Below are 14,537 nucleotides of genomic sequence, written 5' to 3'. Positions count from 1 at the left end.
TTGCAGGTAGGTGGGGCAGCCTCATAAGCACTCCCTCAGTTATGTGGTGCTTGTTGGGGATGGAATTGTTATACTCCCCTAGAAATCAGCTTACAGACAGTAATTGGGTATCACAGACCCAAATGGATGCAAGGGTTAAACATATCCCTTTTTTCCAGCCCCCACAAATAATGTTCACTTCAGTTCTGTGGTATTTAGTCAAGCGTGTCTTTGAGCTTTTGCATATATAGAATATAAGGATTTTGCTTTCTAAGCATTTATTTTCAAGTGTGTGATGAATAAATTGTCATTAACTTGGAAACAAATAGACATTCTCACCCAACTCCATGACATGAAGATCTCTGGAGGGTAATGCTCCTGAATCTCATGGCAGCAGTGTTCCTTTTGGTCCCCATAGCTGCTTTTCAAAACGCTTCACCAAACAAACTCCTAAAAATGTATCTGTTAGGTTGATTGCATTTAGTTATGTTAGTTTGTCATTTTAAGCTATACCTAGTGACAACATTGATAGTGAGGGAAAATTCATAATTTGCACGAGGCTTGCAGCGAATTTTTAATTCTGTGATAGAGCAGCTAGTTTTATAGTATCTATAAGACTAGACATAAGTGAATATGTATGTGTAATCTATGTGGCTATAAAGCACTCTTACTGTTGGAGGGGGAGTCAGTAGTTCCTTTTAAACTTCCCAGTTGCGTACTTAGGTGACTCTGTGTTTTTTATCATTTTAAATGACACAAAAGGCTAGCTAACTTCTCCTTGTAATCAGTCCCGTTTGTTGAGAAAGTTGCTGCTTTATACCTATAACAAATCAAACTTAGAGGCATACTACGTATTTGTTTGCAGATATATTTCTCTGTGGCAGCTGTTCTTTAAGACCCTGAGATCTGCCATTAATTTTGAGTAGTCAGGAAGGCATCCATCTAGTCGGCAGTAGAAATTATTGCTGCTCTTCGATGAGTTTTCATTATTAGCATTTCTCAAAGGCAAGGACGACTGAAATTTATGGCATCAGCTGGTCACATGAGATGGGGATGTTTCATAAACGCTGCCAGATGTCACCGAGATGAGCTTGTGTGCACCAAACAAATCATTTCTGGAAGAGCTGTTAAAGCTGCTTCAGCGACTTCTCTTGCATGAGCTAAATGGCACCGGGACTTCTGTGTGCAACCCAAGTGTAGTAAGAGCCAACACAATGGCAGCAGAACGTGGTGCAGGGTGGTGGGCAAGGCTGTACGCAGCCACTGCAGAGGTGATGTCTGCTGTGCCAAGACACTGCTGTAAACTTCCTAGAAATCCCAGTGGGAGGACAGTGAATCAAATCCCATATTATTTTTGAAAGATAAATAAACCCCATAGAATGTGCCATAAAATTCATTTTTTCTTCTTTTGGAGAAGTGAGATTTGTGCTGTGTGTTTATGAAGATTGATCAGATGCACTGAGCTTGGAAGACATGACCTTGCAAACCCAGCAGTTGTTGCTATTTCTTTAAAGAAATAAAACGGGCACTGTGACCTGAAACACACATACAAATGTTTAGTTTACAAGATCAGAGGCAAAAAACAAATGAGAGTATGTTTTAAACCTGCCCATGGACTCTCTAGGTCAGTGTGTACCATTGTGTTAGAGTATGGCCAGCCACATGGCAACAGTAATTTACCCCAAAAGGTTTCTATCTTGGAGCAAGGAATAGATAAACAAGGGAGCAAAATCAAGGTTGTAAGAACGTGTTACATTCTTTGTATGTTTAACTTTATAATCTATGAGACGTTTTCCAATTTTAACCAAGAAGCATATTTAATTGTTTTTAATTTGACTTTGCGTGTGAGATAACTACATCCTTTAGGTTGGTATATTCCATCTCTGCACCCTCTTATTCTGCCTTCCTACAGCCCGTGTAGAGAACTTAGTGTATTTTCTTTGCCATCTGGGCCAATTTTTGTCCCTCTTTCATTGGTTAATAATTCTCAGCTATGCATGTAGTGGTTTGTATTTATAAAGATGCCCTGGCTCTATTGCTTTCCAGTTTTCTTAAGAGATTAAAATTTGAGGAAACTGCAGTTTTATAACTGTGAAAGGTTTGCATGAACTTTGATATATATGCTATCACTCGTCTTTATGATTTTATAGGCGTTCTGTATTTATATGCTTATATTTATATGCTTGTACTGCTTATAATGAACAGAACGATGAAGTAATTTGTCAAATATTATATTCTGTATTGTTTATGGCTCTATTTTGGTGTCTTATTATTCTTACTAGTCTAAAAATTGCTCTAAGGAAAGTAAAAACAGCCCTGTAATTCCAGGTAACTTCATTGGCTGCACTTAATTTGATTTTCTCAATAGCAGGTGGCAGACTAAATGGAGTTAAAGTAATGTAATGAACAGTGGCCTCCACATCTCACAGTAGTTCCAAAAAAGCATATTGAATTTAGGTCAACCCGGTTTGTTTAAAGCAGGAATTTGGATATGAAAACTCTTCTAACAGTTTTGATAATTGCAGATGATAGTTTGATAGGCAGCCGGATATGATTTGAAGACGTTGAACTCCAGTTAGCAAAATGTGAAAGAAGGAACTTCTGGTGTCTAGTCCTTCTTGTCAATTTTGCATTGTCAGATGGAGATTACAGGGACGTTCACAGGGACATGATTTTTTTTTTGTGTGAGTGTATACTTATCCCTCTTCAGTGACAGATGAAGCTGAAATGTTCTTTGGAGAAGACTGTCTTTGAGGATAGCAACTGGAAAAGATGCCAGGAAGATCTTAGAACTTCAAAGAGTGTAAATTGCCTAGAAAGTTACCCAAAGTTAGAGGTGCCAGAGTTGTGGGAATTTGTACATCCCGTGGGGACGCTCATATATTGGTGGATGTAGAGAAGATGGCAGTATTGCAAGGGAATGAGGTAGAGGAGCTACCCACTTTTATACTGGTGATGTTCTGGAGAAACAGATAGGAAAAAGGCAAAGAATTATTGTCAGTTTGAGCGCAGCAGGGAAAATCAGATGTGGGATTGCTTGTCAGCAAGTTAACCCTAGCAGGGCTTCCTTCCTTTGGCCTTGATGAGGCATTTTATGAAGAGAAAAAGTAGACCTGGTTTCCCAGGAGGACAGATAAAAAGCAAGTGATGGAAGCAACTAGGAGTCTTGTTCTAGCCAGACAGAGATGCAGAGGTCAAGCCAGTTATGTGGGCCAGTAGATCTTTGGCACAGAGCAGAAGGGATGGAGGGCAGAGAGAAGGCAGTGTTCTCATGCACGTGGGCAAAACAGGATGTGCTGTAAAAGGATGGGAAACTGTTGGAACACAAATTATGTAAGGGAAGGACAGGAAAATAGAAACTGCAGTGCACTGCTCTGCAACACAGCCCATCGTGTGTTTCGGGAGGGAGTTATTTCAGGGTGAATTTCCTCAAAGGAGGAGGGAGATGTTCATTCCTCTGTGCATGGTGGAATGAGATCCAGAAACTGCAGGCTGTAGCAGCAAGGATAGGTGAGGACAGAAAGCTGGAAGCCTGCAGCTCCAACAGAGGAGCTCAGAGACAGCACAGATGAGCCGAGAGCAGCTCTTTGGGACTCAGAAACATTTCAAAGGAGGATAGTTGTGTAAAACCTTTTCCCAGTTCTGTTCCATGGTCACTTGAGGGTTTTTTGTTTGTTTGTTTGTTTGTTTGTTTAGGAGGTCTGTTACACTTGGTTTCTTTGGGCTTTCATTACTGTTTGAAAGATGCTCAGTCTTTGCTGGGGAGTTTGCTTTGTCAGAAGGCTGACTTGGGGCAGCCTCAAAGCTGTGGCTGGCCCATGGTTGCTCAGATATCCTGCCTCTGTGGTGTTCACAACTCTCATCCCTTCTGGTGGGTAGCAGAGAAGAAGTTTTGGGAACAGAAAATTGGATGTTGCAAAGGAACAGTGGAGTAAGAAAAAGAGTGAGGTATAGCACAGTGAAAAAGACAGTAATAAAATGAAGATGTGCTGCAAAGTGGAGAATGACACATGGAGAGAGATCTGAAAAGAACAGAGAAAATTAGAAATGGAGAAGAAATATAAGTAACAAACTGAATATCCAGAAAATAATCCCAAGGGTATGCCCTGCTGACAGTGGAAAGGCCTGTCTTTAATCTTCCTATCCTCTGAGGGCACCACTTACCTATGGTATTTGCATCAGTGATACACTGTAGGATTTACATGATTTCAAGCTGCATTGTTATTTTTGTTTCTGAACAAGTTGTAAGTTTAGAATTTTACTTTCTCATCCAAGGGAAAATATTTCAACTTCAAATACTATAAGCTACATCATCTGAATGTGTGGCTCTTATTTTATTTTTTGTTTCTTTTTTTAGTAGACAGTGCATGTTCAGATGACTTAGATTTGATCCACACTAGAATTTTATTTCCTTTTTTTTGCAGAATTTATGAAGTAACCTTTAATCTGTTTGTTAAATGTTAGCTCTCCCTTTGTTTTAGGCTCTTTTATGAAATTGTATAGAATAACTGTTCTATTTCAGACAAAATCAGTATAAAACTGGGGAAGCTAGGCTTTTGTTATTTTTTTTTAAACAACAACTTTATTGTCAAATCCCTAAATATTTAGTGCAAGTTCCTAGTTAAGAACACCATTTCTTTAGGTTGTGGAAGTCTTAGTACATCCTGAGAAGTTGAGGCCTGGGTTATTTTGTTTAAACTTCAAAAAGCGAAACTAGGACAGTTTTTTCTTTCATTACTCGCTGCAAAATCAAGTCAGGTGCAGTCACCACACCAGCTGCAAAACCATGCCACATTCTTCCCTTTGATTTTTCTCATCTGTGACAGAGAATTCTGGTACAAAGGATCAAAAGTCAGACATGTCCTTTGAAAAATGAGAAAATTCAGGGTTGTGAAAGTAACATGGAAGTTAAAGAAGACTGACTTTTTAATTTAATAGTTAGCATTTCCCTAATTTTCTTTTTTCCCCTTTCCCCCCCATTTAAATATATCAAAACACTGAAGTACAAAGAGAATTTGGGATGAAAGATTAAATATGACTCAGCCTCCATCAGTGTCTGTCCTGTTTTTCTTCTTAAAAAAAATCTTTTACCATATTGTAGGCACTAAAACATAGATTTTACCCACCAGAAATAATGAGATATTTCAAATGTTGTAGATTTTTGCTTGATGTAGGAAAATGGCACTTTTTCTTTTTTTTATGTTTAGGCAGCATAACACTTTGAACAATTTCATGCATCAGAAGTGACAAGCCTACATGACTGCATTATGTGGTATTTTACTTTGGTCCAGTCCATACTGAAATATCATCTGCAGTGTACTTTGCAAGACTTTATATTATTGTGTTATGTTCCACTGTAAAAGCCCTAAACTGAATTATATCTGTCGGGTCCCTAGAAAACTTCATTAGCATCAGTAAAGAGTGTCCCAGCTGAATACAGAAATTAGAGGATACCTTTCAAATACCTAGTCTTGTATCCTATGATAAAGCATGAGATGAGGGTGCTCCCTGTCCCAGACAACATCTGTTGAGGTGTCGGGGCCTAGGTTATACTCTTGGTTTCCAAAAGGCCAGTCCCCAGATTTGCATCTCTTTCTGTGGGTCAGTAGTTGAAGGCTATGAAGATTCATGGTTTTACTAAAAGAGTATGCTTTTGTGTAAGTTTTGCCAGAATTAGGTGAATTTGAAGGTCAAGGAGTTGTAAGATAAAGAAAGGGCACTTGCTGTTCTACAGCTACTGTTTCCAGTATTATGTGCCTGCCGATAAGCTAGCTAAAAGCAATCTTGTGGTTGAAATGGGATAGAAATATAGGAATCCTATAAGCTGTTTACAGTTTGCTAGGATAATACTTGGTTGGTCTGGAGCTCCTTTCACTAGAGGATTGAATCTGGTACTATCTAAAGTTGATCATATTAATCTCACAAATATTCCATCGTATCATTTCTTACAGATGAGGTTGCTGAAACACAGGCAAGTAATGTACCCCCAAGTAATATGAGACCAGAAATAAAACACAGCCTTGATTTATTATAAAGAAATTAGGGAATAAATTGCAAATGACTGTCTGCCTCTCCCCGAGCCTGCTACTACCTAGCAACGATTGCTAGATAGGATAAACATCATTAACTGTAAAAAGTTCAGTGTCTAAAAAGACATTAGGAGTGCTGATAAGCAGTCTTCAGGTTACGCTGATCTGTTTGAAAAGATTATCTTTTTCTGTACTTTTGATCTAAGGGCAGTCCTGGTTTTGCCCACGGTACGTGTACATATGCATGTGCACACTACTTTCTATGTGATGGATTTTTCTTTATCGTGGTGCCATAGTTAAGTGTGGTAGGGAAATGATACTGCAGCCAAAATAAAAATTAGAAATCTTGTGCACTACATGCAGAAGCTTCCCATGAAATCATTCTAGCTCACTGTTCCTGTCAAGCTGGGGAATATGCTTGTTAATTTCCCATGACAGAAAGCACATCACCTCATCAGCAGCCCTAGAAAATGACAAAACGTCCAAAGCAAAAAGAAGCTTGACTGCCAAACACTTTCATTGCCACTGCTGCAGGAGGGGGGGAGGGGAATAGAAGAGGAGGAGGAGCATGCTTTAGAAATTTCAGGAAAGCAGAATAATGTACCTTGCTATCTGTGGTATCCTCCTGTTATACTTTATATTACTGCAAACCCTTCATCTCTTAGTCAAGGTGTGACCCTTTCAGAGTACAATTGAGCCAGAGGGTACGCAGTCATTTAATTCTAAAAGAATAATTTATACTCCTGAAGCTGGAGAGTGAGAAATTCTTTTTTAGTGCTTGAGCTGAGGCAAACATCTCTGTGCAAAACCTACACCTACAAATATCTTACGTATTTAAGAGATAAGAACAAATGTGGTTCAGTCATGTCCTGTGCTGTGTGTATTAACCTGTAGCAATCGTAATTTCATCTGAAGCTGCTGCACAGTTTCGTAAAGTGTTATAACACCACTAACAGTGACACTGCTGCTTTTTTTTTTTTTTTTTTTTTAATAAACAGAAATTATGACAAGATGATAGCATTTTTATACTCACTCTTCTTATTTCTGGAACAGCAAAGTGTTTTTCCTCCATAACGAAGCACTACATTTGTAAATCAGTTGCAGAGAGGAATGGTGTGTATGTATTTAAATATATATTTACCCCAGATAAATATATTAATATTTTATTTTTATATAAATATACTACAGTGGATCAGCTTCCTCTAGCAATGAAATCACACAATCACATAAAGGACTAAATAATTCATGTTGTCACATAAATAGTTCTGGTTCTCATGTTGCAAAGGTAATTTTCAGACTGTGGACAGGGTGGGAACTGGTGTTATGATCTCTGTTTAAGCATTTGGACAGCCTGAAACTGGAGCCTGGAGAGTTTTGGATGTCTCTTTTTTGTTTTGATGTGTATTTGACTCTGTAGTCTGACAGTGCTTCTGCTCTAATGTCGAACAAGGAAAACTAAGTTTGCAGTGTATTACATTTGCATAACACATTTGCTTTTGTATCTTGGGATATTTGGCTTGAAGTGGAGTAGGAGATATGGGAATAGTTTAGGGCTTCCAAGGTTGCTGAAATGACAGTGAAGTCTTTGGCTGGAGGTTTTGCTGCTGTGTGCTTGGGAGGTCATCTGTTGTGTTACAGAAATGCCTTCTTTGTTTGTGTGATGGACACCTGCCAAACATTTGGTGCAGAGGAGCCAGAGGACCCTTGAGAGAGACACTGGCAAAATGGGGACACAAAGTTATTCCAGAAGACCCAGGGCTGTGCACTTTCTGCATCCAGCCCCGTAGAGATGGTGACTGCTGTAGATAATTAGGTCTTTTTGCAACATATCCTCTGCAGAATGCAAGGTCTTTCCAGGTATGTAGATGTATGTATACATACGCTCTGTAAAGATGCGTATTGCAAACATAAGAAACAAGTATACATATATTAATATAGTTTGGCACAGTGGCATTCTGGTCTGGATGTAGGTTTTTCTTAAATATCTTTCTCCAAGCCAGAGATATTCAAGTCCAGGTGTTGTCCAGCCATTTTCTGGACACCATATTCTTTTAGGTCCATGTTGAAACTTGCAGTGCTTAAGAGAGAGGTTGGCGGGAATGCTTCTTTTGCATATTAAATATGCAAAAGAACTACAATAACAAACTTCTGTTGTTTTGGTTCCAGAGCTTTGCACGTCCCAAAGATGTGGGAACTATGAAATATTGAAACTATGTTATCAGCTGCTTTGGTTAGCATGAGTTTATCAAGGTTTGCTGTTATTAGAAAGTACAACTAACTTTTTTTTTTTCCTCCCACGGTGTATCCAGAAAGTTAGCAACGTTTGAAAACACCTTAAAGTCCACTGCTCATCCCACTGCTTTGTTGAATGAGTCTCCCACAACCTGTTAAAATCAAACCTCAATAATCATTCTTGGTTTAAGGTGTAATACTTTGCTTTAACTCTATAGGGTTTGTCTGAGGATGTGGTAGCAGTAGTGTTGTTGTTGTTTTTCATTTGGGTAAATTGTCCTCTACTTAACAGACACTATTTTAAAATTCTATAAATCAAGTATTTATTAGTAAATAAATTATAAAACAGCCTCGCTAGGGTCAGGCAGGGATTGCAGTGGTAGCTGTTTTGTCTTGCTTGTCTCTAGCATTTTCATGATTCAGTACAATTTAATAAAATATAATTTCTGCAGGGGTGGGATTGGGAAGCACTTGAAAATATTAGCACTTACATTTCAGTGTAGGTTAAGGTGAGAGTAATGCAGTGAAAATAAGTCCCACGGACGTAATTACAGAATGCTATTTGACCATGTGCTGCTTCTCCTGCCAGCATGAAGAAGCAGGCACACATGGTTCGAGAAACTTGAGGAATATAATTGGGTCCAGTTGACAAATCTGATGTAAAACAGACATCTCTTCTGCCTCCTCAGATGCTCCATATTAGTTGACACCACTCATTTGAAGACATTTCTTTAAAATTATTCAAGTCAGAGTTCAACCAGGGAGTAGGAATAAATTATTTGTGCTGCAGAATTCCTCTATATTTTAAGAATAGCTACATTCAATGTTAATAATGAGGTTCCTCATTTAATTCAGTGTACTACAGCTCCTAGGAAGCAGATATATTCTCTACAGTCGTATATATGCCAATGTACTAGAAAATGATGCATCTTGTTTGTTATTTCAATATTATCATATAGCCCAGGGAATTCATGCAAGAGGCATTTTTTACCCTTGGGTCCTGCCTGCAAAACAACTCTAGTGATAGTGATGTGAGGTTGCATATTTCTGTCTGCAGTGAGAGCTAGAAAGAAACCATTTTGAACTGCCTTAAAATGCAAACACAAACTGCATGGAGAGGAGTGACATTCTTGTACATCATTCCCATAAGTTCATAAGTTCATAAGGTTGGAAAGGACCTACAAGATCATCTAGTCCAACCATTCTCCTATCACTATCGCTACCCAACTACTAAATCAAATCCTTTAGCACCTCATCTAAACGCTTCTTGAACAGCGCTAGGGATGGTGCCTCAACCACCTCCCTAGGCAGGCCATTCCAGTGCCTGACCACTCTTTCAGAAAAAAAATGTTTCCTCAGGTCTAATCTAAATCTTCCCCGGCGCAACTTGTGGCCATTCCCCCTCGTCCTGTCATTATTTATCAGGGAGAAGAGGCCCACCCCCTCCTCACCACAACCCCCCTTCAGGAAGTGGTAGAGTGCAGTAAGGTCTCCTGTGAGCCTCCTCTTCTCCAGACTAAACAATCCCAGCTCCCTCAGCCGCTCCTCATAAGACTTGTGCTCCAGACCCCTCACCAGTTTTGTTGCCCTTCTCTGAACACGCTCCAGGGCCTCAATGTCCTTCTTGTAGTGAGGGGCCCAAAACTGAACACAGTACTCGAGGTGCGGCCGTACCAGAGCTGAGTACAGGGGGATGATCACCTCCCTGCTCCTGCTGGCTACACTATTTCTAATACAGGCCAGGATGCTGTTGGCCTTCTTGGCCACCTGGGCACACTGCTGGCTCATGTTGAGCCGAGCATCAACCAACACCCGCAGGTCCTTTTCCTCTCTACATTCTTCAAGCCATTCTGCCCCAAGCCTATAGCATTGCATGGGGTTATTGTGGCCAAAGTGCAGGACCCGGCACTTGGTCTTATTGAACCTCATCCCATTGAGCTCAGCCCAGCTGTTCAGCCTATCCAAATCCCTCTGAAGGGCCTCCCTACCCTCAGGCAGTTTGACGCATCCTCCCAACTTGGTGTCATCTGCAAACTTACTGAGGGTACACTCAATTCCCTCATCTAGGTCATCAATAAAGATATTAAACAAGATGGGCACCAAAAATGACCCTTGGGGGACACCACTCGTAACAGGACGCCAGCTGGACTTAACTCCATTAACCACTACCCTCTGGGCACGGCCCTCCAGCCAGTTCTCCACCCAGAGAAGAGTGAACCTGTCCACACCACGGGCTGCCAGTTTCCTTAGGAGAATACTGTGGGAGACCATGTCAAAGGCCTTGCTGAAGTCCAGGTAGACTACATCAACAGCCTTTCCCTCATCTACCTGTCTGGTCACCCAGTCATAGAAGGAGATGAGGTTGGACAAGCATGACCTGCCCCTGGTGAACCCGTGCTGGCTGGGTCTGATCCCTTTATTGCCATGCACGTGTCGTGTGATTTCCCTCAAGATCATTTGTTCCATAACTTTCCCTGATACCGAGGTCAGGCTGACAGGCCTGTAGTTCCCCGGGTCTTCCTTACGGCCTTTCTTGTAGATGGGAATCACATCGGCAAGCCTCCAATCTTGTGGGACCTCTCCAGATAACCAGGAATTCTGATAGATGGCAGAAAGTGGCTCAGCAATCACCTCTGCCAGCTCCCTCAGCACCCTTGGGTGGATCCCATCTGGCCCCATGGACTTGTGGCAGGTCAGATGGAGGAGAAGATCCCTGACTGTCTCTGCTTGGATCACAGGGGATGCATTATGTGCCCCGTCCCGGACTTCCAGGTCAGGGCAAGTACCATGTGGACAACTGTTCTGTCTATTGAAGACAGATGTGAAGAAGGCATTGAGAACCTCAGCCTTTTCCTTATCATCTGTGGTTACATTCCCTGCCTCGTTGAGTAAAGGAGGGAAATTTTCCTTAGTTTTTCTCCTGCTGTTAATATATTTGTAAAAGGGTTTCCTGTTCTCCTTTACAGCAGTAGCCAGTCTAAGTTCAAGCTGGGCTTTAGCATTTCTAATTTTCTGCCTGCAGATCTTGGCCAGTTCTCTGTAGTCACCCCAAGTAGCCTGACCCATCATGGTTTAGCAGGCAAAATTTATTGGTACTTGCTACCAGCTCTTGAGTTGGGAGTGTGGTTTTCAGTAATAGCTGTCTGGAATTTGTTGAAACGTTATGTTTGCTAATGTACAAGAAAGGAATGCCGTTGTCTTGGTCTGTCTTTTACTAGTGTGGCTTGCTACAGTTACTACAGGATGAAAAAGTAATGAAAAAACATAGCTTTGAGCAGCTCTATATTGAAACTCCTAGAAGGGCAGATCTGAACAGTCACTTTCAGGTGTTCTGTTCCTTCCTTGTTTCCATGTTTAATGTGATAAATAGAATTTTACATGTTAATGTGGACTGTCTTCACTAAACTAAAGTTACCACTTGCCTTTATGGGCATACATTTGAATGTGTTTCAACTACAGTTGAGTTGCAGCTCTGGAAGTGCCTCTTGTCATTGATACAGCCATGGATGTGCATGCTCTTTCCCTGTCCCTGTTGTGAAAGAAACTGTCATAGTTTAAGGCTCGATGGGGTTACCTCAGGAGTCAGCTGGCAACACAGCATTACTAAATTCCAGAGCACAACATCATGATGAGATTTTAGATGCAGGAAGATGAACAGGTTAAATGGCAATGCAGTGGGAGACCACAGTTTTTAAGAGACTGAGTGCAATCTAATAAAAGATGCAGCATTCCTGAAGAGATCTATCTTACTTCTTAGATTTTATAACACTAGATTCAATTTGCTGCGGCAGCTGCAAAAAAAAAAATTATAAATGTAACATATAATTCCTAAATGTGCTTTCTGTCACTCTTGTATGAACAAATAAGTTGTTGTTCTAGCAGCACTACAGACCAGATCGTAACGTCAGTAGAAATGTGTAATAGGATATCTGCTAACAGCATATACTGTAGCTCATGACTATTTGGCTTTTTCTTCTTTCCAGATGCTTTGTAGTTTAAAGAGAATTTTCTCATTGTAGCTTGTCATTTATAATGCCTATTCATCCTTTAATATCTTCTAGCTTGCTACTTTAGAATTCCCTCCGAAGAAACTCTTCAGAAACAAGGATGAGCGAGTGATTGCAGAGCGACGGAGTCACTTAGAGGTAATGGCATCTTTCTCACAGCCTTTTGAAATAGGGTAAGCTCGAAGCACTGTCTGCTTGACCAACAGAAACTGTTCCCATATGGTCACAGTTAAATAGCCTACCTGTAAGCATGAAGTTACTTGCTGCTTCATTTAACACAGGAGATGGCAGCAGTAGATTGTGAAGTAATGACGCACACCTTTAAAAAATCCTAGTCTGGAAAAAAAAAGGCCATCTCTTCAGAGATGTTCACGGGAGGTATGTTTGTTTAGGGGGGAAAGGTTGTGGATGAGGTAAGTGTTTGCTGTAGACAGATGGTCTCTATGCAAGACGAGAGTGAAAAAAAGCCAAAACAGAACTTGCTACTTTAAATGCAGCTTGTTATCTGAAGATTTACTATTTTATCGTAGTTTCTATAACCGAATAGCTCTTGACAGAAGGAAAGCAATATATAGGCATCTCTGAGCTTTATTTTATAACCCAGTTTGGAGTGCATTTTTCTTTGAATTCACTTTAAAGCTTAATTTTATGCAGGACAAGGTTGATAGAGTGTGGGGGTTTGTTTTTCTGGTTTGTTCTGCAGTGCTGTTTTAATGGTGCATTTTTGACTCCTGTAAAACTTTTAGATCTTTATATTTCTGTGGTAATGTATGCTTTGTTGCAGCCTGGGAGTGGATGGGGTTTGGGGGAGGAAGAGGAGGAAACCAAGCATTTTGTAGCCACATGAGGATTACTTGATCATGCAAGTCATAAAGAATTACTTTCTTTGTAGAGCTGAAATAATATTAAGTAGAGTTTTAGAAAAAATAATATAAAATTATATTGCTTCCAATTGGAAGCTTTTCTTGCATGTCTTGATATTTTATTTTTTTTCCATGTATTTCACCTTCTCTTTGATCCACAAATGAAACATCCCCCCACTGACTTTTGATGGGAGGTTGTCTTACATATAGCACAAAATGTAATCTTTTTTTGTTCCATGCCTTCCACAGAGGGCATAAAGGCATGGCCACATTCCAGTCTAGTACTCAATTTGCATATTTTTGTACCAGTAAGAAATATAATCCATTAATCTTTCTGACCTTCTATTGATTTGCTAGCCGACTTTATTGTAGTGTTTCTGAATGTTAAAACTCCTGTGTATAGTGGTGCTTTGATCATGATCATGTAGTAATTGTAGCTCTCAGTATGGCTAGTTTTTAGCTTCAAGTTATATCTATTTTAGCTAAACTATGTCATTAAAACTTTATTACCAATATATTCTGTAAATGTTATAATTTACATGAATATGTTTTGCCATATGCCAGGTCCACTGGGCCATTCCACTCAGTAATCCTGGCAAGTCTTTCCATATTAGAGAAAGATACGATCTCCAATAGTTGAGAGAAAGTTATGTAAGTCAGGGATCCAAGTGTTACCGTGCTTGCCGTTAGGAATTTGATGCCATAAGCTTGTTGCCAGTTCATGAAGATGGCCATAATGCCTGAAGTTTGGATCTGTGTTCCTGGTAGTTAATTTTATTCCCTGTGCATTTTTTGCAGTGCTCTGCTCTGGCTTTGCTCTGTAGACCAAAAGCTGGTGAGCTTCAGATAATGTAGCTGCAGCTTCCTTGGCAAAGCAGTGGAAGCAACCACCTTCATTGTGGTTGCTTCCAAAGTCGTGTAAATCTTTGCAGACTCATAGCACATCTTGAATTCTACTAGGAAACTATTTGGCAGACAAGGAGTGTGTGATAATGGGCCATGGCACAGGCAACAACTTCTATTTGAAATTCTTGTTCTTACTTTCTCGCAGTGAACCATGAGCATGTGGCAGTGGGCAAACCTGAAGGCAGAAAATGTATGGATTGCCTCTGTGAGGAGCTTTGCCTTTTGAACAGGGCACGTTTCTCATGTGGGAGTTTGATCAAATAGAAGGTGGGGAAGCCAGACTTTGATAATGAGCAGAGACATGGCTAGCATTCGTTGAATTGGCTTTCATACCTCATAACATAGCCTGATTTGCTGAAAAATCTCTTGCAAGCCTCACAGATGATGTTATTCCAGTAATAGTATAATTTAAAAGCTTATTTGATTGTTTCACATGATTAGGCAAGAGGTAATGAGCTAATACAGTATTTTTAAAGCAAAGCTCAACTTCTAGGCCAAGAAAAATATATATTCTTATCCAA

At 40.1% G+C, this 14,537-nt stretch overlaps 1 protein-coding gene across 2 annotated transcripts in view; it reads left to right on the top strand.

The window, feature by feature from the left end:
* The window catches only part of KIF16B (kinesin family member 16B), a 134,125-nt gene that overhangs the window by 105,753 nt on the left and 13,835 nt on the right, over nucleotides 1–14,537 (top strand). For both annotated transcript variants that reach the window (XM_065739534.1, XM_065739533.1), the window contains one exon: nucleotides 12,302–12,385. In XM_065739534.1, coding sequence (XP_065595606.1) covers nucleotides 12,302–12,385 — 84 coding nt within the window. The remainder of the gene's footprint in view (nucleotides 1–12,301; nucleotides 12,386–14,537) is intronic.

Source organism: Cyrtonyx montezumae, unplaced genomic scaffold (genome assembly GCF_038088225.1).
Source record: "Cyrtonyx montezumae isolate F1298 unplaced genomic scaffold, pur_monq_1.0 scaffold_24, whole genome shotgun sequence".
In the NCBI taxonomy this organism is placed as follows: domain Eukaryota; kingdom Metazoa; phylum Chordata; class Aves; order Galliformes; family Odontophoridae; genus Cyrtonyx; species Cyrtonyx montezumae.
The sequence above is the reverse complement of the archived record's forward strand: the minus strand, read 5'-3'. Positions and strand labels throughout refer to the sequence as shown.